The 25,183-nt window shown below is 36.7% G+C and overlaps 1 protein-coding gene across 2 annotated transcripts in view; it reads left to right on the top strand.

The window, feature by feature from the left end:
• Tanc2 (tetratricopeptide repeat, ankyrin repeat and coiled-coil containing 2) overlaps window positions 1–25,183 on the top strand; it is a 454,690-nt gene that overhangs the window by 410,105 nt on the left and 19,402 nt on the right. For both annotated transcript variants that reach the window (XM_076870152.2, XM_077110543.1), the window contains exons 16-20: window positions 4,305–4,427; window positions 4,962–5,198; window positions 7,500–7,685; window positions 18,551–18,644; window positions 25,034–25,167. In XM_076870152.2, the coding sequence (XP_076726267.1) occupies window positions 4,305–4,427; window positions 4,962–5,198; window positions 7,500–7,685; window positions 18,551–18,644; window positions 25,034–25,167 (774 nt within the window). The remainder of the gene's footprint in view (window positions 1–4,304; window positions 4,428–4,961; window positions 5,199–7,499; window positions 7,686–18,550; window positions 18,645–25,033; window positions 25,168–25,183) is intronic.

Below are 25,183 nucleotides of genomic sequence, written 5' to 3'. Positions count from 1 at the left end.
CCAGAGTAATACCTTTTCCAGATTTTCATATAGCTGGACTCACCCAGCATGTAGTCTTTTTAGATTGACTTCTTCCACTTAGCAATATGCATTCAAGGTTCTTCCATGTCTTTTTGTGGCTTGATACCTTGTTTCTTTTATTGCTTAATAATATTACATTGTATGAATGTATCACTGTTTATTTGTTAGTAGTTTATCTATTAAAGGCAGCAGCTTGGGGAGGCAGAGGCAGGAACATCACAAATTGAAAACCAGCCTCAGCAATTTAGTGAGGTGCTCAGCAACTCAGTGAGACTCTGTGTCTAATAAAATACAAAATAGGGCTGGAGATGTGGCTCAGTGGTCGAATGACCCTGAGTTCAATCCCTGGTGCTCAAAGGAAAAAAAAAAAAAAAAGGAATCTTGATGACTTTGGGGTTGTTAACAAAATTGCTATAAATATTCATATAAGTAGTTTAGTTTGTAAATTTTCACCTCATTTGGGTAAAATGAGTGAGATTATCAGATTATATGGTAATCCTAGCTTTGTTGACAGACTGTCTTCCAAAGTGGCTATGCAATTTTTCATTCTCCACATTGTATTAGTATTTTTTAATACTTTTATTTTTTAGTTGTAGTTGGACACAATACCTTTATTTTATTTATTTATATGTGGTGCTGAGGATCGAACCTAGGGCCTCACATGTGCTAGGTGAGAGCTTTGCCACTGAGCCACAAACCCAGCCCCCTATATTAGTATTTTTTTAGGAGCTCTCCAGATAATTCTAATATGTAGCCCAAAAAGTTGAAAATCACTAATCTATATAATTCATTTAAAGATGACAGTACAGTGAGCATGGTAGTTAAAATAGATTTGGCTTTGAAACCAGACTAGATTCTACTTTTCCTGCTTCCAGACTGTAGGACTTCAAGCAAGTTTGTTTTTTTGTTTTTTTGTTTGTTTGTTTTTACGGTACTGGGGATTTAACTCAGGGGCACTCTATCATTAAGCTACATCCCCATCCCTTTACTTTGCAACAGGGTCTCACTGAATTGCCAAGTTACATTCCTCCTGCCTCAACCTCAGGAGTAAACAAGATTACATGTGTGCACCACTGTACCTGGCCTAGCAAGTTATTTAACCTTACTGTGTCTTTTGTTTTGGTGGGTGGGGGGGCTACTGGGGATTGAACTCAGGGGGCATTCAACCACTGAGCCACATCCCAGCCCTATTTTGTATTTTTATTTAGAGACAGGATCTCACTGAGTTGCTTAGCCCCTTGATAATTGCTGAGGCTGGCTTTAAACTCAATATCCTCCAGCCTCAGTCTCCCGAGCCACTGAGTTCACAGGAGTGCACCATGGTGCCCGACCTGTGTATTTTTTAAATTAATCTTTAAAATGAAGATCACACAGAAAACAGGCAATTTATATTCAAGAAAACTAAATCCAAACTTATAGTTGCTGAATAGGCAGGTAAGCTCCTACATCTTTCAGAGAAGCAAAATACATTTTCTGAACCCCCTCTGATATCAGAGAATTGCCACATAACTTTAATAAACACTGATCCAGCATTTCTTTTGTATAAAATAATACCCTTAATAACTCAATGGATTAAGTGAAAATATTAATGAATCTCACTTAATATTCGAGGAGAAATTGACTACTACAGATTATAGGCACAATACTACTTTTACTACTTTAAGTTTCACAATTGGAAAAGAAACATAATGCTGGGCTGGGTTTGTGGCTCAGCGGGAGAACGCTTGCCTAGCATGTGTGAGGTTCAGGGTTAGATTCTCAGCACTGCATGTAAATAAATAAATAAGGGTCCATCAGCAACTAATAAAAATATTTTTTAAAAAACATAATGCTTAGTTAAAAATAATAGGAATAAAGCCATAGGAGCAGATGAGACTATTTTTAGCCTGGCACAGTGGTGCACGACTCAACCACTTGGAAACCTGAGGAAGAAGGATCCCAAGTTCAAGACCAGCCTCAGCAACTTAATAAGACCCTGACTGGGGCTGGGGTTGTGGCTCAGCAGGAGAGCGCTCGCCTAGCATGTGTGAGGCACTGGGTTCAATCCTCAGCACCACAATAAAAAAATAAATAAATAAAGATATTGTGTCCACCTATAACTAAAAAATAAATATTAAAAAAAATGACCCTGTCTCAAAATAAAAAATGGCTAAGGATGTAGCTTAGTGGTAAAGCTCCCAGGGTTCAATCCCCAGTATCAAAAAAAGAATGAAAGGGAAAAAAAGGACAGTTTTGGAAAAGAGGACCAAAGAAAGTGAATGGTTGGTAGTTAGAGGTAAAGGGGAAAGCTAGCAATTAGCTGTTTTGTCTATTCTAGTTTTCTAGTTGCTTCTTTTCTGACTGAGATTTCAGATTTTTTAATGTTGGTGTAATAGAAGGAACATGAACTTTTTTTTATCTTTATTTATTTTTATGTGGTGCTGAGGATCAAACCCAGGGTCTCCCATGTGCTAGGCGAGCGCTCTACTGCTAAGCCACAACCCCAGCCCCAAGGACCATGAACTTTAAAGTTTAAAAAAAAAACAAAAAACTTGGATTCTAATTCCAGCCTCTGTAGTTATGTGACACTGGACAAATTACTTAACCTTTTCTAAGTTCTTTCCTCCAATATGGAAATACTGATAAATTCTACCTAATAGGACTGTTGTGGAGATTAGATTAAATTTAAAAAGCTAACGCATGAAAAAATCCTAGCACAACACTTGACATATAATAGATATCTGAATATATTCCCTTTCTTTTTTTTTTTCCCTCCACCATAACCTATAAGGCATGTTTTCCACTGTTAAGTTTCCATTCTTGCCCTGGGCATGGTAGCGCACTCCTGTAATCCCAGCGGCTCTGGAGGCTGAGGCAGGAGGATCGAGAGTTCAAAGCCAGCCTCAGCAATTTAGCAAGGTGCTAATAAATTTAGTGAAACCCTGTCTTTAAATAAAATCAAAATAGGAATGGGGATGTAGCTCAGTGGTTAAGCAACCCTGGGTTGAATTCCTGGAACAAAAAACAAAAAGTTTCCACTATTAGAATATAGATATTACTTTCTGCTGATTTTTTATCTAATTTGTTAATATAGTTTATTGTTCTTCAGAAGGCCTTGGTGAGAACCACACATATTCTAAATTAGGAGACGGAGGCCCAAATGGGAATCAGAGCTACATTTCCTGGTTTTCTGGGATCTACAGTGGAGGTGAACCCTCAAACCCAATTTGACTGGACTCCAACCCTGACTGAGTAGCATTTGGAATTCTTACAAAAAGAACTATAAATATTTGATCTCATGTCAAAATAAATAATCATAATGACTTAGCCATAGGTTTGCTTTAGTTTTTTGTGTTTGTATATGAACTAATTGACCAAATAAGAGACTTAGTAATTGAGTCCCTATTATTAGCACAAATTAAAAGAGATTATGGAGTAATAATGAACAATCAAAAGCTGCTGTCATCCACCCTTATTCATTTCAGTGCACCCAGTACCTAGATGGCAAGATGGACACTCCTTATTTTTTGATCCTGAGGATTGAACCCAGGCACACTTTACCCACGGAGCTACATCTTCAGCCCATTTTATTTTTTGTTTTAAGACTGAATTTCACTAAGTTGCTTAAGGTCTTGCTAAATTTCTGGCCTCAAAATTATGACACTTCTGCCTCAAACTTCTGTAATCCTGAGTCGCTGGAATTACAGGCATGTGCCACCATACCCCACTCTATGTAACATTACTGAAATTATCTCCATTGAATTATCTGCATCTGACCTGTAGTCAAGAGTCATAAAGTATGCAGAAATGAGATTTGGGGGCCACACCTGGACATGGTATATTACTTCTACCCCAATTTTAGTAATCAGAATTCAGTCACATGACCCACTAACTTTAAAGGAGCCTGAGAAATAGTTTCTCAAATTCCCGGAATGAAATGAAAATCAGTAATCACAATGTGTTGTCTCTGCCACAGTGTAATTTTAGTAATTTGAATTTAAGGGATTCATTCATGAAGGCTGATCAAAAAGATATGGAAAAACAAATTACATCAGATAGAGTAGAAAGGAAAGATGTTAAATGGATTTGTTAACTGCCCAGATAAAGACAATTTAAGTTCCCTTATTCCTGTAAGAGTAGTTTTTGTCCCTATCAGCAGATGGGCTTTATTGGGTTTGAATATTGTTAAGGTGCGGTGAGATTCTGCTCTTATTTGTTAATACCACAAATCTAGAGACCACTAACAACTGATGATACTTTTTAGCTTGGCTAGTAATTGAGTTGCCTCTGTATTTCTTTTTCAGGGTTTGAGTAAAAAAGTTGGAGTATCATCTTCCATCCTCCAAGGTCTCTGGATCTCTTATAGCACAGAAGGTCTTTCCATGGCATTGGCATCTCTAAGAAATCTCTACACTCCAAATATAAAGGTAAATGCAAAAATTTTTTTAAAATTACAAATACTTTAAAGAATTAACTGTGAAAAAAATGTCAGAAGAATATTAAGTAGCTGTTTTGATGATCTCTGACTTGCCTTAGACTGTCTCCTGTCAATTAATCTCTTACTAATAATTTATTTTAAGTTGTTTACACTTCGTTATCTCACTCGAAGATAAACCCTACTGTCCATCTACCTCTATAAGCTGTTTTCAACATATGGGATCAGGTCCTGCTGGTTCTAGAGACTAAATTGATCTAAGGTATCTTGTTTTGGGAGGAGTTTTTCTGGTGAGAAGTTCACTTAGTAGAGCTAATGTTCAGCCCTATAGTATGGGTGGCATTTACTCTAGCTAATGAGCAAAAAAAGAAAACTTTATGTTCCTTTCAACAGCAAGGTATTAAAAAGGGAACAAATGACAAATATAAAAATTACTTATTGCTGCTAGACATTGTTGGAATATGGCTGATACCTGATTATTATTTCTATTATCTGATTATTATTTCATTTATTTATTTATTTTTAGGTCAGCCGACTGCTGATTTTGGGAGGTGCCAATATTAATTACCGGACAGAGGTTTTAAATAATGCTCCAATTCTATGTGTTCAGTCTCATCTTGGTTACACAGAAATGGTGGCCTTGCTTTTGGAATTTGGGGCCAATGTAGATGCCTCTTCTGAAAGTGGCCTGACTCCTTTGGGATATGCCGCAGCAGCAGGGTTCCTGAGCATCGTGGTGCTACTCTGCAAGAAACGGGCCAAGGTAATTGACTACCTGCCTCTGCTACTTTTCCTTTTTTTCACTTTTTCTTTCTTCCAGATACAAAGTCTTCCTTAACTCCTATGGTATATCAAACCCTGACTGGAAGCAGATCAAGGGAGGGTGGCTCAGCTTACACCCAGTGTTTGCCCACTTGCCCCTGCCAGTCCACACCACAGCTGGACACAGTTGTAAAATCCTTGAGAGGCACTTAGGAAACTACACTTATCAGCAACAAAAAACATCCCTGGAAATTCTCTACTGAGCTCAGAAAAATCTCTTTTCTTAACAGGAAAGGAAAGAGAAGTAAGGGAGCAAGGAGGAGACTGTAGCAAGAGGTCTGAAATGAATGGCACTACAGACTCTTTCATATGTAGAAAAGAAACGTTAACCAATGGAGATGAGAAGACCAGATTCCCCTCATCCTGTCCCTGAAGACCACCATCCTAGAGATATTCTGGGGAAAAGATGATTCCCCCTGTTTATACTCTGACCAAATATACCTCAAAGCGTTTGTTAGTATATTTCAGTTCTCAGAAACATTAACAAAATCTTTTCTTTATCTCCAGAATCACTGATATAAAAGAACTCAATTTCAAAGTATCAATTAAAAGAAAAATGCTGGCCTCACAAATGTTGGCCTCTGGGGAAAATTGTGATCTCATGGTATTTTGATCAGTCCTGAAAACAAACCGAGGATGTTGGTTTCACAGTATACATATAAGTAATATATCTCATTCTGAGGTATCTAGTGCTCTTACCAGGGAAGAAAGTAGGACTCCTGAGGGGGAGTGAAATCTCAGAGCCTTAGATGTTTATTGTGGCACAGTTATTGTCCACCTTTAATAATGTTCCATTTCTTTGGACATCTCTAGAAAGAGAATGATAACTGGTCCTTATATTACTTTTGCCTTTAATTCAGATCTCTGCTGGTACTGGATCTTTCCTGCTGTTCATCCCTTATACTACCAAGCCAGTATTTTTAGTTATTTTTCATTGTTTCCCCAGAGCAGAAACGTAAATTAAAACTTTTAATTCTGAATCTGTTCCTAGTCGGGAATTACTTTTTCTTTCTTCTGAAATTTTATTATACTTTCATTTTCCTTAAGGCATTTATTATAAACTCCTTTGTTGGACAGGCTTTTGTCACATTGGTCACATCTCCCCACACCTCATTTCAAAGTTCTTGAGAGCAGAATCTATATATTCCTGTCTTATCGTGTTTTTATCCCATGTGGTGCCCTGCACATACTAGGCATTCAGTAAACATTTGTCATGTGAATTGCTGGTTGGAACCAGTTACTGGGAGAACCAGAAACAGAACTTAAGTTTCAAGTGCTTTAACTATCATATACAGATAACAGTATTTCTGCTAGAAATGGCCATTTCATTCATTAAAACTTGTGACTCAGGGCCTTCTGGTGGATTATCTTTTTGGGGGGGGGGGTTGGGGGACGATACCGGAAATTGAACAGAAGGACATTCAACCACTGAGCCATATCCTCAGCCCTATTTTGTATTTTATTTAGAGACAGGGTCTCATTGAGTTGCTTAGCACCTCTCTTTTGCTGAGGCTGGCTTTGCACTCGTGATCCTCCTGCCTCAGCCTTCCAAGCCACTAGAATTACAGGCATTTACTACCAAACCCAGCTGGTGGATTGATCTCAAGCAGCCTCTTCTTTCAATCTAAACTTGGAAAGCAACACTAAAATTAGAAAAACTCCTGTTAGAGCTTAGTCTAGCTCCAAGTGCCTCTAGCTAGGTCTTTGAGATTCTACCCTCCTGCTGGAAGAACGGAGGCACTTGACTATTTAATCTTTGCCAAAGATTGGTGGTCAAATGAGTAGTCCATGATATGATACATTTTGCTTCTTTGGAACACCAAAAAGTTGGAGCTCCAAAATGGTTTTTTTTTCTTTTTCATGATTTTAAAGACAGTGTTTTGTGCCAACAGAGCTACAAGTCTCTCAAATCTTTGTCTGAGGGAAACTACTGGAGGAGAAAGGGGAATCTACCTCAGTGTGAGCTAAGCATTTTGTTATTTTTCTTTTAATGTTAAAACAAAAAACTGACCTTGTTTTTGAGGAAAAGAAGTTCTCCCCCAGAGGCACATCAAGCAGAGTTGTATTTGGTACTATTCTAGCCTGAAGAGAAAGTATTTTCTAAATTTGCTCAGAGATTAGTTCAAAGATTAGAAAGAATGAATCTTAATAGTCTAGACACGTGCAATGGACTGGTGTGACTAGATTGGGAGTACAGCCACAGGTCTTGGTTCACACATATTTTTCTGTTCTTTCCCCTTAGGTGGATCACTTGGATAAGAATGGACAGTGTGCTTTGGTTCATGCTGCACTCAGAGGTCATCTGGAGGTCGTTAAGTTTTTGATTCAGTGTGACTGGACAATGGCCGGCCAGCAGCAAGGAGTGTTTAAAAAGAGCCATGCCATCCAGCAGGCCCTCATTGCTGCAGCCAGCATGGGTTACACTGAGGTAAGAAGAATGTGAGAATATGATAGGGTTCTTTTTTTTTTTTTCCAAGCATTCAAGAACCTGTGAGATTGCATATTATAAACTGCCAGCCAAATTAACTTGAATTTTTGGTCACTACTCTAAGGAATAAAGAGGTGAAACTCCATGAGGCACTTGACTACTTACATGCCAAGGCACCTAGAATTATGGACAAAAAGTTGGAAAAGACTTTGGAAATTATCTAATCCAATCTCTCTCCCATATTTCCACCCCTTTTAACAGACAATGGCAGAACCACAGAAGGATTAATTACTGACCTGTAATTACATGGTTAGACGTGGAATAGGAAGAACACAACATGTAAAATATCAGAAAGATCAGGTTTTTGTCCCAGTTTTGCTGCCCATTAGATCTAGACCTTGGGCAATTTACTTGATCTCTTAGAACCTCAGTTCCCCATCCATGAAGTGAAATTACTCTTTCTTACAAAGTTGTTTATTACAAAGGGTTCCTGGTAAACAGTTAAACACCATACAAACAGTATTTTTGCTAATTTATTTACTAATGATAGTAATAATATTAATAGTGACAAATATGCAGAAATGGTCATATACTATGGTTTGTTTAACAACTGATGCTAAGGAGGGGAGAAGGGTGCAGCAGATGAGAGAGAGTATGCACATACATGAGTTTATTATAAATTTTACTGATCTAGTGGCATGGAATCAAAGCAGTGGATATACAGCTTTTCTCAGAGAGATAGGTGAAAGAAGGATTTCACTAAAATTTAATATTGGACACTCAAAGTGGCTTAGGGGCTCAGAAATTTGGGCACAATAACCAAAAAAGAAAAAAAGTGCTTCAGAGCTGATCCCATAGGTGCTGCCAGGGTGCATTCACCACAGAGAGAGGGGAAACACAATTTTGGTACAGAGAAAGCTGAGATCAAAAATATTGCCTAATTTTAGCTGAACCAGAGGCTGCACTGTATGCTGGTACTTGAAAAAGGCCCTCTGTGTCTCAGCTGGCCCCAGAAAAATGAGGTGGGAGCCATCTTGGAACAAGTGCACCACCTTGGCAACTACAAGACCTGGGAGATCAGCAGGGAAAAAAAACCTAAAAACAGCCACAATATCCTAGCAGGTGCCTATCCAGTAACCTAGGCTGAGCCTGACAGAACATGAGTGAAACAGGTGCTGAGTAGACTATACCCAGGGGGTTTCAAGTTGGATGGGCAAAGGGGAGCCCAACTTGCTTCTCCTTTGTGTTGGGGAAGCTCATTTAACCAGCTGAACAGGTTGGAGTAAATATACTCAGGGACTAAGCCCAGGAAGGCTGTGCTCCAGGGCAACAGTAAGTGGAGGATCAGACCCCCTGCCCCACAATTGGATTTCTTGGGAGGCTCCTGAGAACCAGACCCACACCAGAGATTGGCTACTGTCAAACCCTGGGGGTAGGACAGTCTAGTTTCTCTAAAGAAGGTACCACCCAACAAAGGCCCTGAAGCCTGTGTAGACCTCAGAACCATTTGCTGACACTTCCCTCACAGAGCTGCAGAAGCTAAACCCTGAGAATGCACTCAACTGGTTCAAATGGACAAAACACCAACTGACAGAACATCCTAATCCATTTCACCCCATACTTGTAAGAAGGGAAACTCAGTCTTCTATCAAACAACTTCAGTCTTAGGCCACTCCATTTGGCAGCCCAGGGAGTGTTTTAGTCAGCTTTTTCACATCTGTAACTAAAACACCTGATCACAACAATTTTAGAGGAGTAAAAGTTTATTTGGGGGCTCACAGTTTCAGAGGTCTCAGTCCATGGATAGGTGGCTTCATTCCTTAGGGCCCAAGGTGAGGCAGGACATCATGGCAGAAGAATGCGGCAGAAGAAAGCCCTTACATGATGATCAGAAAGCAGAGAAGAGATCTCTGCTTGCCAGATACAAATATATATACCCTAAAGTCACACCCCCAATGCCCACCTCCTCCAGCCACACCCTACCTACCTTCATTTACCACTCAATCTCATAGGTGATTAGTTCACTGATTTGGTTAAGGCTCTTATAACTCCAACATTTCTTCTCTGAACTTTCTTGCATTGTTTCACAAATGAATTTTTGGGGAACACCACATCCAAACCATAACAGAAAGCAACATACAAACAGGAAGGGGTTAACATCTTCCATCCCCTGCTCTATCAGTACATAACTCAAGAAGAATTCGAAAGAAAGACTGTTGGACATAGACAGTAACTCTCTAATCTGGTCAACTATTTTGACCACCTCAGTGGAGAAGCTTCCTTCATTCTTCACTGATTTGGGATTTTTTAAAATTTTTTAATTTTTTTTATTCTTTGTGGAGGGGGAGTATGTGTACATATGTATGAATTCTAACTGTGCTGATTAACTCAGGGACATACACAAATACACTTATAAGTTCTCTTTCTCTCATGTTTAGCATTTTTAATGCAATTGTTTTTTCCTAGTGGTGTCTTCTGAGGTTCGGGTTTTTGATTGTATATTTTGGTTTGGCTTTGCATTATTTTCATGTGTTTGCTTTGTTTCTCTTTCTCTCTTTTGTCAACCACCAAATTCTGTTCTCTCTCCCAATACCTTCCTTCTGTTTTCCCCCTCCTTTTGTATAAACATCACCTGCTACATCTCTTCTTCATTCTCTCTGTTCACTTTTTTAAATTATAAAATCTTTTCTAACTTCCTAACACATTTCCTTTTCACCTAATTTACTGTATTTTTACTGTCTTTCAGAATTGATTGGTTTATATGACTCCTATCCCATCATTACTGCTAATACAATTATTACTGCTGTGGATGATATAATTGTACCTGCTGTTTGCTTTAAAGCCAGATCTAGTTCATGGTTATTGTTTTTATTGTTGACAATTGCTTAACCTTTTCCTATTTATTGGTTAATTTCTGTTGAAGACATAGGAACTGCATATTTACTTTAACACTGTGTGTTGTTTGTTGTTTGCAACAGTTGTTACTATTGTTTATTTTGCCCTATTCTGTGAAGTGCTGAGAACCCTTAGGGATGCTAAAAGTTCACAGGTTAGATACTCTACTGCTGAATTGCAAGTTCCTGACATTACTCCAACTCAAAAATTGAGTAGACAAAAGCCCCAAACCAACAACAAAGATCCAAGGAGGAACAATCAGAGAGGAAACTCAGGTCCCACCTTTTAGCATCTCCGCATACATCAAAAACAGAAAGAAGTCCCAGAACAAATAAGATAATTACATACAAAAGGACACATACAAAAAAAGAGGTAAGGGAATCCACCTCAATTGATGCACAAGTCCAAGACCTTTGAAAACACAAGAGAACAGGAGAAAAAAATCTCCCCCCAAAATTCACAATCCCCCAACAAAGAATCCTACTGATAGCAAAGTGGATGAAAGCCCAGAGAAAGATTATAAAAAACTGATTAATAAAAAATGTTCAGTGAACTAAAAGATCTGAGGAAGGAATTAAGAGAGCAGTTACAGGAGATGAAAGACCACTTTAATGAAGAAATAGAAATAGTGAAGAGAAATCAAGCAGAACTCCTAGAAATGAAAGAGACAGCCAATCAAATTAAAAACTCACTTGACACCATCACTAACAAATTAAATTATGTAGAAAATAAAATCTCAGCCCTTGAAGACTGAACTTCATGCAGGCTATCATGAGTACACAGAAAAGCAATAAAAGGAAAAAATTATAGAATATGACCAGAATATACAAGAACTCTGGGACAACTTTAAAAGACCAAACCTGAGAATCATGAGATAGACAAGAACATGGAGATATTAAAGGCATAAAGAAATTTCCAATGAAGTAGTTAAACTTTTCGCATATCAGAAACAAGATAGACATTCACATACATGAGTCTTACAGGACCCCAAATAGACCTAGTCAAATAAGAAGCTCACCAGGACATATCATAATCAAAATTGCTAACATAGAAAATAAGGAAAGAATATTAAAGGCTATAAGAGAGAAACATCTGGTCACACTTAGAAGCAAACCAATAAGGCTATGTCTGATTTATCAGATCCTACGCTGAAAACAAGGAGGGCCTGGAATGAGATATTCCAAGCCCTAAGAGAAGGCAGCTCCCAGCCAAGGTTACTATACCCAGCAAAGCTCAGTTTCAAATTTGAGGGGGAAATAAAAACTTTCCACAAGAATAAACTAAAAGAATTTATGAGCATCAATCCAGCACTACAAAAAAATACTCAAAGATAAACTGCACACAGAAGAACTAAAAAACAATTCCCAAAGCTCCCCAACAGAGGAAGTTCAATAGAAGAATATTCCACTAAAATGAGAATCAAGACAAGATAATATATAGCAAAAAAAAAAAAAAACACAAAATAGCAGGAAACCACAAACACATATCCATACTAATGCTGAATGTTAATAATCTCAAGTCACCAATTAAGATCTCACAGATTAGCAGAATGGATCAAAAACAAGATTTAACAATATATTGTTACAAGAGATTCATAGGCAAAGACATCCACAGGCTAAAGGTAAAAGGATGACCAAAAATATTCCACGTCTATGGTCAAAAAAAAAAGCAGGAGTAGCTGTTCTCAGACAAAGCAGATTTCAAGCAAAAATTAATCAGAAGAGACAAAGAAGGCCACCACACCCTAGTAAAAGGAACAATCAAAAAAGAAGATAGAACAATAGTAAAAATTTATGCCCCCAATGTCAGTGCACCCAATTTCATGGAAAAAATACTCCATGACATTAAGTCTCACATATCCCAACACCATAATATTGGGTGATTTAAATATACACTTCTCACCTATAGATAGGTCATCAAAACAAAATCAATAAAGATATCTCCAACCTAAACACTATGAATCAAATGGACCTAATGGTCATATACAGAATGTTCCACCCCAAAACAGCTGAATTTACCTTCTCAGCTACATGGAACTTTTTCCAAAACAGATCATATTCTAGGCCACAAAGCAAATCATACACACACACACACACACACACACACACACACACACACATATAGATACATATACGCACACATATATATATGATATATGTGTATGTATATATTCCCATCAGAGCATAATAGAATGAAGCTAGAAATCAACAACAAGAAAAATAATAGAATCCATATTAAACACATGGAGATTGAACAATACTCTTTTTAATGAAGAATGGATCAAAGATGAAATAAAAGTAAAGGGCTGGGGCTGGGGCTCAGTGGTAGAGTGCTCGTGCTCACCTAGCATGTCTGAGGCCCTGGGTTCGATCCTCAGCACCACATAAAAATAAATAAAAAATAAAGGCATTGTGTCCAACTACATCTAAAATTTAAAAAAAGAAGAAGAAAGAAAGAAAAGTAGAAATCAAGAAATTCTTAGAAATGAATGAGAACACAGATACAACATATCAAAATCTCTGGGACAGTATGAAAGCAGTTCTAAGAGGAAAATTTACAGTAACTGTGTAACTACATTAAAAAACTAGAGAATCCCAAATAAATAAGCTTATGCTCGACTTCAAGGCCTTAAAAAAAGAACAAAATAATCCCAAATTCAGTAGAATCAAAAAAGAATTAAGATCAGAACCAAAATCAAAGAAAGTGAGAATTAGAAAACAATACACAAGATTAATGTAATGAGTAGTTGGTTCTTTGAAAAGATAAGATTGACAAATTCTTAGCCAAACTTACCAAAAGAACGAGTAAGAAGAGAAATCAATAAGATCAGAGGTGAAAAAGGAGACATCATCCCAGACCCTCTGAAATTCAAAGAATTACCATAACTTATTTTGAAAATACTCCATTTATTGGAGTATAAAAATTTATACTCCAATAAATGGAAAATCTGAAAGACATGACCAGATTTCTTGACACATATGATGTGCCCAAACTAATCAGGAAGATATTTGAAAAAAAAAAACCTAAAAAGACTAATATGAAATAATGATATCAAAACCACAATTAAAAACTTTCCAAAAAAAAGAAAAGCCCAGGACTTGATGGATTCTTAGCTGAGTTCTACCAGATCTTTACAGAAGAACTAACACCAGTTTTTCTCAAATTATTCCATGAAATTGAAAGAAAGGAAACACTCCCAAATACATTTTATGAAGCCAGTATAACCCTGATACCAAAACCAAAATGCATCAAGGAAAGAAAACTACAGACCAAAATCCCTGATGAGTATAGATGCAATAATTCAATTATATGCAATATAATCAAATGAGTTTCGTTCCAGGGGTGCAAGGTTGGTTCAACATACACAAATCAATGTATATTATTCATCTTTTAAACAGAATTAAGGGCAAAAAATCACATGATCATCTCAATAGATGCAGAAAAGGCCTTGATAAAACCCAACATTCATTCGTATTTAAAAATACTGGAGAAGCTAGGAATCAAAGGGACTTCCATCAACATCATAAAGGCCATATGACAAATCCCAAAGCCAGCATCATATAGATGGAGAAAAACTAAAAGCATTTTCTCTAAAATCAGGAACAAAAAAAGGTGACAAGGCTATCCACTCTTACCATTCCTATTCAATATAGTCCTTGGAATGTTAGCTAAAGTAATCAGGCAAGAAAAGGAAATTAAAGGGTTACAAATAGAAAAAGAAGTAGTCAGACTATCTCTGTTTGCCAATGACATGATCCAAATCTAGAAGACCAAAAAACTCTAGCAGAAGATTTCTAGAGCTTATAAATGAGTTCAGCAAAACATAGATAAAAAATTTTACTATACTCCCAACAGTAATTCAGCCAAGAAAGAAATCAGGTAAACCATCTCATTCACAGTAACCATAAAAATAAATAATTAAGTAAATACTTGGGAATTAATCTAACCAAGGAGGTAGAAGAAGGAAAATTATAAAACACTGAAGAAAGAAATTGAAGAAGACCTTAAAAATAGAATGACATCTCCTATTCTTGAATAGACAGAATCAATATTGTTAAAATGACCATACTACCAAAAGCAGTACACAAATTCAGTGAAATCCCCATCAAAATACCAATGACATTCTTCACAGAATTAAAAAAAATATATATTCTTAGGGGCTGGAGTTGTGGTTCAACAGTAGAGTGCTCGCCTAGCACGTGTGAGGCCCTGGGTTCAATCCTCAGTAACACGTAAAAATAAGTAAAATAGGGCTGGGGATGTGGCTCAAGTGGTAGCGCACTCGCCTGGCATGCGTGCGGCCCAGGTTCGATCCTCAGCACCACATACAAAGATGTTGTGTCCACCAAAAAAACTAAAAAAAAATAAATATTAAAAAATTCTCTCTCTCTCTCTCTCTGCCTCTCTCCCTCTTTAAAAAAAAAATAATAAGTAAAATAAAGGTATTGTGTCCAACTACAACTAAAAAATAAATATTAAAAAATTCTTAAATTCATTTGGAAGAATAAGATCGAAAATTATCATAGTACAGCAATAAAGCCACATCAATGTTTATAACTGCATGACTCACAATAGCTAAATTATAGAACCAACCCAGATGGATGAATGGATTAAGAAATTGTGAGATATATATACACACACACACACACATTAAGAAATTGTGATATATATATATATATGTATGTGTGTGTATATATATATATATACACATATATGTGCACATATTAAATGAAATCAGCCAAACTCAGAACTCAAAGGTTGAATATTTTCTCTCATATGCGGAAGCTAGAGTAAAATAAAGGAAAGCAGGGAGGAGGGATACGCTAACATAAAGAACCAATCAAATATAAATGAGTAGAAAGCAAAAGGAGGTCTAGTAGAGTACAGGAAGGAGAATGGGAGAGAGGAAGGAGGATGGGAGGAAAAGGGAGGGATCATGAACTGAAATAGAATTCCATGTATGTATGAGTTTGTTGGGATGAACCCAGCTACTATGTATAGCTGTAAAGCTCTAATAAAAGAAATGCAAATTAAAACTACAATGAGATTTCATCTCATTCCCGTCAGAATGGCAATTATCAAGAATATATGCAATAGTAAGTGTTGGTGAGGATGTGGAAAAAGAGATTCACTCATATATTTCTGGTGGGACTGCAAATTGGAGTTACCACTATGGAAAGCAGTATGGTCATTTCTCAGAAAATTTGGAATGGAACTACCATTTGACCCAGCTATCCCACTCCTAGTTTATACTCAAAGGACTTAAAATCAGCATAGTACAGTGACAAAGCCATATCAATGTTTATAACAGCTCAATTCACAATAGCTAAGCAATGGAACCAACCCCAGGTGCTCTTCAGCAGATGAATGGATAAAGAATATATGGTACAAATACACAATGGAATATTACTCAGCCATAAAGAAGAATGAAATTATGGCATTTCCCAGTAAATGGATGGAACTGGAGACTATCATGCTAAGTGAAATAAACCAGTCCCAAAAAACCAAAGGCCAGATGTTCTCTCTGATATGCGGATACTGATTCACAGTAGGTGGCAAGAAGCGGGGGAATGGAAGCACACCAGATTGGACAATGGGGAATGAGGGGAGTGAAGAGGGATGGTTACAGAAAAGACAGTAGAATGAACCAAACATAAATTTCCTATGTTCATATATGAATACGTGACCAGTGTAACTCCACATCATGTAAACCACAAGAATGAGAAGTTATACTCCATGTATGTATATGTCAAAATACATCCTACTGTCATATATAATTAAAAAAAAAAAAGAAAATGCCAAAGGCATACTTCATGATTTAAAAAAAGCTCTAATAAATAGTAAATATTACTGATCTAAATGTGTCACATCACACACACACACACACACACACACACACACACATCAGTATGCACATAGCCAATAGAAGCATAACACAAAAAATGTACAAGAATCACAGTGGAAATCTTTACCACAACTCTCAACTCTCATAATTAATAGGTCAAATAGAGGAAAAACAAATTAGGGAGATAGAGAACATGAACTATAACCAAGAAACTTAAACTTCTACCCAATTTAAGGGTACTGGGAATAGTTATAAAAACTGACAGTTCTTTAGACTACAATATATATATATATATATATATATATATATATATATATATATATATATATATATATATATATATTTATTTATTTATTTATTTTAGCTGTATGTGAACACAATGCCTTTATTTTATTTTTATGTGGTGCTGAAGATCGAACCCAGTGCCTCACGCGTGCTAGGCGAGTGCTCTGCCACTGAGCCACAAACCCCAGCCCAGATTTCTTTTTTTAATCTTTATTTTTCTTTCATTAGTGTGGCAAAATAGAAATCCCAACACTTTCCAGTTACAAAATATTTTTAAATATATATATTTGAATTCAGTGGAAAAAAACACGGGGAAGCCAAAATTCAAGAATTCAGACAAAATAAAGGCATTAAAAACTTTTTTAAAAAATTGTAGATGAACAATTTTTTTGCTAGGATTACAGGTATGCACCATCGCACCTGGCTTAAAATTATTTTAAAATTTGTTCCTTTCCTTCTTGTATCTAACCTTTAAAAAACAAACAAACAAATAAAAACACTTTTCCTTCTCAAAAAATAAAAATAAAAAATAAAAAAAAATAAATGTGTCATATACTTTTTACAAATACTTATGATATATTCAATACTCCTAAGTGAATGCTTTTTGTTGATTTTTTTTTTTTTTGCCAAATTTGCAGCTATCCAGTATTTGCAACCTAATCATGATTTGACAAATGGAGATGCATCTCAATTTGTTAACTCTTTTACAAATAACTTCACTGTCATTAAATCTGATATGGGCTCTATTGTTAAACTACTCCTCTTCATATAAATTATATTGCTTAAACTGAAACTTCTTTCAGCTTTAACTCTAACTCAAACAGTAATTTGTAACATTTGCCAATTTACAGCATGTAAATATTCCCACCATGGCCAATTTCAAGTTACCAATGTGATACTGCTGAATACAAAGGTGGAAAGAGGTGCACAGTAAATATAAATAACCTCAAGAGGATAGATAATAATAAGATGTAATTCAATAGGAAGTTATGAGAATTGAGGAGTTTTGTTTGTTTGTTTGTTTGGTTTGGTTGGATGGTTGTTTATGCAATGCTGGAGATCAAACCCAGGGCCTCTCACATGCTAAACAACTGCTGTACCACTGAACTACAGCACTAGCTCCAGGTTTAAGTATACTTTGACCTTTGTTTTTATTTGTTTTATTTAATTTTAACAAATGAGTGGCTTTGCTTAACAACCAACTTGCAAAATTCCTGAAAATTTAACAATCAGCTCTCATGAACCACTACAGACTATCACCACATCACTGCATAGGATGCTTCAGTGAAACAGCTACCCTGTTGGCTGATGTGGTATGTCACCAAGAGAATATTAAGTAAAACCGAAAATTTTATTATCTATGGAAGGTTTTTTTGTGCACTCTATACAATCAAATTCCTGGAAATAGGGCTATCTCATTTTTTTGTGGTTAGTAGCCATCTCTTTTAGTAGACCCAAACTGTTCTTATGCTTCTGAGAGGAAGAAGGATGATAATCACTCTGCTCTGAAGAAATGCAAGTCTTTAATTTTCTCCATTTTGGCGTTATTGGGGAAATAAGGTTCTGTTTCTTTAACTTAAACAGGAAGAATATGTATTTTTAAAATCATATGTTACATAAGTGAATTATATTCAAGAGAAACATGAACTATACATGACAGGACAGATGCTAATCAGGGCAGTTTAGGGTTTCTACACAAGGGCAGTTGATTTGGATTCTTCTTATATGCAAGAGATTTAGTGGTACTTGGATGATCCTGCCATCTTCAAAACCTCACAGGCTAGTGTCAGTAACATAGTTTTCCACCTGAAGTTTGAGCTGATACAACTTCTTGTTTCAGATTGTCTCCTACCTACTTGATCTTCCAGAAAAAGATGAAGAAGAAGTAGAGCGAGCACAGATCAACAGCTTTGACAGTCTCTGGGGAGAGACAGGTACTTCTAATAGATATTGCTTGTTTCTCTCATGAATGTGTTATGTTTATGTGGACAGATGCCAGGCAGCTACAGCTTATCCATACCCTTATTTCTTCTCTGGCATACCTTTGGCACATCTCTGTCTTATGATTTTTGTGTTAGAGACCTATTCAGCCCAAGTAAAAAAGTCAGTCTTCTTTTTCTTTCTTTCAGTCCTCTTTCCCTTTGGGTTCTCCATACCATTAGCACTTCCAAACAAAACATTTTCCCACTCTTGTTTCCAAATATTTTTAGAAGACTAAAAGTTTATTTTCAGTGTTCCAACATGAGCAAAAGATGATTGTAGAATTTCTCTTTTTTATTTGATCCTTGTAGTTCTTCCACCAAAATGATTCTTCTCTTCACCTGCAGTTGTAAACCAGAAGATTACTTATTTATCAATTCCTGGCTTAGTTGTTACCATGCTACAGTGATATCTGACACACTTAAACTTTATGTTATAAGTAAAGTTGCCCTGTAAGGCCCAACTCTGTGCATTTCTTCTTAGCATATAGCAAAGCAATTTCTTTATCACTTGATACTTACTATACAAACAGAAGCCTCTTCCTTGTGGCCTTTGCAGGAAATGATTGTTATCTTTCCACCAAATCTAAACTGGAGCATCTGAAGAAACATTGGTAACCCTTGATGTGTTTTTGTGAAACCAGGACAAGGAAGATGGTAGCATAGCCGCAGATATGTGTCATATTTGCCAGGAGAGATACACCAAAATTGATATTAGGCCATTTATTTTGCTTAACAAGAAGGGGTATACATTTTGGTTGTTAAAAATAAGAGAAGATTCTTGAACTTATTAAACATTTATATCAACCTATTGAATTGTAATGTTTCTTCCCATGGTAAAATTTCATGTAGATTTCATGACTTTTTTAAGTGGTCATCATGTGGAATGGTCCAAAGCTTAGGAATTTTCTTCTCAAACAATCCCTTCCTCTGTAAGAGCCAAAAGGAACAGATGCCAGGCAGCTGCAGCTTAAGAGCCCATGACAGATTAAGGGAAAATGTGCATCTGGAAACAGCTGCTATCTCGGAAAACAACCCCGCCTCTATGGGAGCCAGAGTACAGGCTGAGGGAAACGAACTGGCCAGGACAGCAGCAGTTCTGGAGTATTCATATGTGAACTAGAGCTATAGAAAAGACCTGTTGGTTTACTTTTCCTGTCAACACAACCTTCCCCAGTACAGTATTGCCATAGCTCCCAGTAGACCCCTTAATGCCAAGGGCACAGGCGTATAAACCACCGAGATTGGCAAAAAAAGTCATGGTTCAGTGGTGATAATGGTAGAAACCATAAGGCTCATAGTCACAGTGATCAATGTCACACACATGCTAGTGAAAGAAATTCTCAAAAAAGTTCAAGGCCATGAACTAAATGGAAGTCTTATTTTTATTGATATGAATTTACTAGAATAAAACTTTATGGCCTCAGAATTTTAAAAAGTTTTTTGCACTTAAAGTATACAGAGATTTTTATATAAAAGTCAAAACTTCATATCAGTTTGCTTGTAATCGGAATTGTGTTTAACTTGGTATCTGTATGCAATAATTTCAGTATTAGAAACAGAAAATGCTATTTAAATACAAGTTGAAATGAAATGTATTTGTAATATAATTTTTAGATATAATTTTAAAAACATTTGATTTCAAAAAAAATTCCTGGAAAAAAAATGTTGTCATTGCTTTATGAAAATGACCCTAAAACTCACTCATCACTAATATAGATGAACTTTGAGCTGCTTTTATGTCTATACAGATAAGTTTACAAAGAATGCATTTTCCTTTCTAACAGCACATAATCATTTAATATTTATAATGACCCACTGAATTGTGATGTTTCCTCTAGTGGCCAAATCATATATATGTTTCTGTATATAAGACTGGTCTGTTACCTGCAGCTAGCTAGTGGGATCACCAACCCTGCAACCCTGACCTGAGAGAGAAAATTTTTATCTAAGGAAAATATAATGGTCATGATGTTCCCAACAATCTATATCATTTACTATATCAAATCTAGGATACTACAAACTATAAGAAACTATATAAGTATTATTTTATATGCCACTATAAAAACAAAAAGTTCTGCTAATTATACTAATACTATTCTTTATTATCATATCAATTGCAATATGCAGCCTCATTTCAGAAATATTAAGATTAGGTGGAAGTGAATCTTAGGCTCAATTAAATACGCTTAACATAATAAGATATTGAGATATAATTTTTCATGTATCACATTTGCTAAGAGCAGATCACTAGAATATCCTGATTACTTTTGTCCTCCTTTTGTAGCTCTTAATACTTCTATAGATATAATTTTACATCTAGCTTTTTCCATCTTGTCAACCCCCTCCCATCCCATAGTTTTCACAGACTTATGGAACAACAACAAAAAAAAAAAAAAATCAAGAAGATGACAAGGTTGTCCCATCACCTTATGTTAGGGGCACAGACCAGGACCAGCATTAAGAGCTTCTAACAACTCTAGAAGCCAGCTCTGAAAATCATTACCCAAAAGAAGCCAGAGTTCACAAATTTAATCAGATTCCTTTCATTTCTGCCTTTCTCATTTTTGCCTATATTATCACAGCTACCTCCTAACCAGGGTGCTCCTAACCGATCTTCCTGCCTCTAGCCTCACCCTTTCGTGATTTTTCTCACAGACTTCAGGTACAGGGGTCCTCAGCCATCATCTGTTTATATCACTTGTTACTTCCCTGCTTACTGACCTTTGTTAAATACTTTTAGAATTAAGTTCTTCAAGGTAGCATACAAAGACTGGCCATTATCTCTAGACTTATCTACTTGTCTTCTCCAGTAGTTCTGATAATAAACATGTCATTCCCCACCTAGAGCCTTTATACTAGGGCCTCGCTGCCTTGTCCTTGCATACCTATAAGATTCCTAGTTAACTTTTATCATCTATCTCAGATTGTCCTATCTTCCTGGAGGCCTTCTCAATACTTATTCCTCTGTGCCACCTCCATACCAAGGACATATCTCTGTTGTGCTTATCACACTGTACAGTAATGTATTTTCTTTCTGAACCATGAGTTCCTTGAGAACAAATAGCTCAATAAATGTTTAATTAATGTGATTTTGAATAGTAGTATTCAGTTTATGTCTCCCCAACCACCTTCTCTCATTAATCATACATGCTGTACTCTTTCAAGGTTGAAAATAGGAAAAAAGAGTCATTTGCTTCTCTGTATTCTATTTACTGTCAGCATCCCATCCAAGCAGACTTTGGCTATTTCCTCCAACTCTGAACTGCATCCTGTCAACTACTTCAGACTCCTTGTATGTTTTCCTTTGAAAAAAGCCCATGTATGTCAGATAATCTCATCAGATGCTGACCAGCTAGGGAACAAATTCTGTTTCTGGTCTCCTAGGAAGGGATTTTGTTCCTAACTGCTATGTTTGTTCTAAGAATCAATTTGTTTTATAGACCTGGCTTTACCTTAATCTCCTTTCTCTCAAAGTTCTAACAGTTTTTGATAAGACTCATAAAACCCAGCCAAAGCAACTCCTTGCTTTTGGATTTTGAAAAGTCCAGACTCCATTTTACATAGTTATATGTTGTTTTGAGATGAAATTGGCCAGCTGTGTTAATAACCATGTCTAGCTATCAGCTGAAGGTTACTGCCAAATGACATCATAACCTAAGCAATAGAGATGATACAAAAAAAAAAGACCAAATGGAACATTGCCTCTCATAAAAATGCATTATTTTATAGAGAGAAATGGGTCAACCAGAGTAATAAAATTCTTAGAGTAGACAGTATAACTTTACAGACGGGCACTGGCTGTGAATATTCACATGTATTTTCTGAGCTAGCATCATTAGTGAGAGGTTTGATTCTGAACTATTGTCTGTTTTCTCCAGGGTGCTCTAAATTATTTTTGTGGTAAAGACTCTTTGGCCCCCACAAATGGGTTTGCTGCAACCCTGTAACCTAGTAGCTAACTTTAAATGGGGTCAGAAACTAGGAATGGTTTGTTTTATGTTCCAACAAGATGATTCTTTTTGTTTTTATTTGTTTGTCTGTTTTTGTTGTTGTTGTTGTTGTTTTAACCAGGAATTGAATCCAGGGGGACTTAACCACTGAACCACATTTCCAGCCCTTTTTTATATTTTCATTTAGGGTCTCACTGACTTGCTTAGGACCTTGCTACATTGCTGAGGCTGGCTTTGAACTCTCGATCCTCCTGCTCAACCTCCCAAACCACTGGGATTACAGGCATGTGCCACTGCTCCCAGCACAAGAGGATTCTTATGATGCCTAACCTATGTCTATCCCAGTCAAATTCTTAAACTACTCTTGTGTTCTCACCCACATACAATTTTTTTTGTTAGAAATTTGAACTTGAAAGAGAGAAGATCACTTGGATTTAAAGATCCAGAAACAAAACTTCTTTGTAAAGTCAGTAATTATAGCCATTAACTCTTGTTAATCCAACAAGGTTGGAAGTGATTACCTCAGATAGAACCAAGCTTCTGCCCTACCATGAGGAACTGAATGAGAAATGCCAATGTCAAGAGTTCCAAAATAAAGTTGAAAATAAACCATAAGGCAAACCATAGATCTGGTTTGACTGCGTACATTTTCAAAAATTGCCACATTTTCCTTCATAAGCCCCATCTTATTTTGGGGAAAGGAAGGATTACTTGAAGGTTTATCTTCATGGAAATTATAGATAGTTTTAATTTTGCATATGGTGCAATTGTGGGTAAATAACAATCCTAAAGACAAAAATGCCATAATTTGCACTTCAGTGGAAAAAAATACAAATGACCATTTGATTTGAATTTCAGTGGCTTCTCTGATTGCAACATTTACAAACTGAAATGTTTGCACCTGCCAAATGTTATCATTTTCTGATCTGTCATTGGAATAGGTGACCATAATAAAGGAAGGACCTGTTTGTTGCCTGCTACATCCATTTCCCAGTTCAATTTGGGGAAAATTTTTTTCTGTCCTCTTTCTTTAAAATTAAGCATAAAATCCTCCCTACCCTTCATCCATTCTTTAAAACAATAAACATATGCATTTTAAATTCCCTGCTTAAATGAAATAACTTTTAAGAGATGGACTTGGTATCTCTAAATTCTTCTTTCTTCTATTAAAACAGCACACTAAGAATGAAATTAGCACTCAGAGAATGTCTGCTGTATCAAAGATCACAAATAATGGACAATAGCATAAAAAGAATGTAAAAAAGTTTTCCTGCTATATCCTTTATACTCACAACAGCTATTTTTTGTCTGTGATTCCATTATTTTATATTCAGAAGAAAATGGCCATTGTCCCTCTTCTTTTCTCATCTTTAAGACCATTATTTTGAATGATCTGATCTTTTTGGAACTGGGAATGGAACCCACAGCCTTGTGAATGCTAGGCAAGTGCTCTATCACTGAGCAACATCCCCAGCCCTTTTTTATTTTTTAGTTTGAAACAAGTTCTCCCTAAGTTGCCTAGGTGACCTTGAACTTGCAATCCTCCTCTCCTGCCTCAGCCTTCTGAGTAGCTGGGATTACAGGTGTGCACCACCGCACCTGGCTATCATTTGGATCTGCATGTAAAAATGTTTGCAAATATACAAGAAACTTCTGTCTCTATGAAAGAGTGAGAGAAACAAAGAAAAAACAACAATGAAAAACTGGCTCCAAGGCCCTTAAACTCTAATTCCTGACTTTGGTTCTTTAGGTTTGAGAGCTCAGAAGTAAAGGTTGGCCAGTGGTGGTTCCCATCCAATTCTAAAGAAGACTAACTCTGCCAAGTCCCTTCTCTCTATATTCCACTCATTCATAGGCTGGCAGGTTTTTAATTAGGACAAGAAACAAAAGAGAGGTAGGCTAAAGGCAAAGAAGATAATATGGGTAGGGAAAATGAAACCCAGTGAGTTTGATCAAAGGTGGTTTTTCAGTGGATTTATTATTATGGTTGTCCCCAGATATTGTGAGCCCATTTAAATTTTTTAATTCAAACATTTCCTTCCTGGCTGGGCATGGTGGTGCTCAACTGTAACCCCAGCTACTTGGAAAGCTATGGCAGAGGATTGAAAATTCAAGGCCAGCCTCACCAACTTAGACCCTGTCTCCAAATAAAAAATAAAAAGTACTAGGGATGTAGCTCAGTGATAAAGAATCCCTAGAAAAGGGATTTTAGCTTCCTAGAAAAGGCAGCTAAAATCACTATTCTTGGAGGTAAGTTAGTAATTATATTGATCAAACAGTTACTGTGTTACATAAAACAAATCATTTGGAAATGCCTTAATGCCATACTTGACAGTGAGGCCTGGAGAAGACAAGATCCACCTATCCTCAGTCTTTGTTTTCTGCCTTTAGCCCTGACAGCTGCAGCTGGAAGAGGCAAACTGGAGGTATGCCGTCTGCTCTTGGAGCAAGGCGCAGCAGTGGCCCAGCCAAACCGCCGAGGGGCAGTGCCCCTGTTCAGCACTGTTCGCCAGGGCCACTGGCAGGTAAGCAGGGAGCTAC

The sequence above is a fragment of the Callospermophilus lateralis genome, chromosome 11, assembly GCF_048772815.1.
Source record: "Callospermophilus lateralis isolate mCalLat2 chromosome 11, mCalLat2.hap1, whole genome shotgun sequence".
Classification (NCBI taxonomy): Eukaryota; Metazoa; Chordata; class Mammalia; order Rodentia; family Sciuridae; genus Callospermophilus; species Callospermophilus lateralis.
This window is presented reverse-complemented; position numbering and strand designations above follow the sequence as displayed.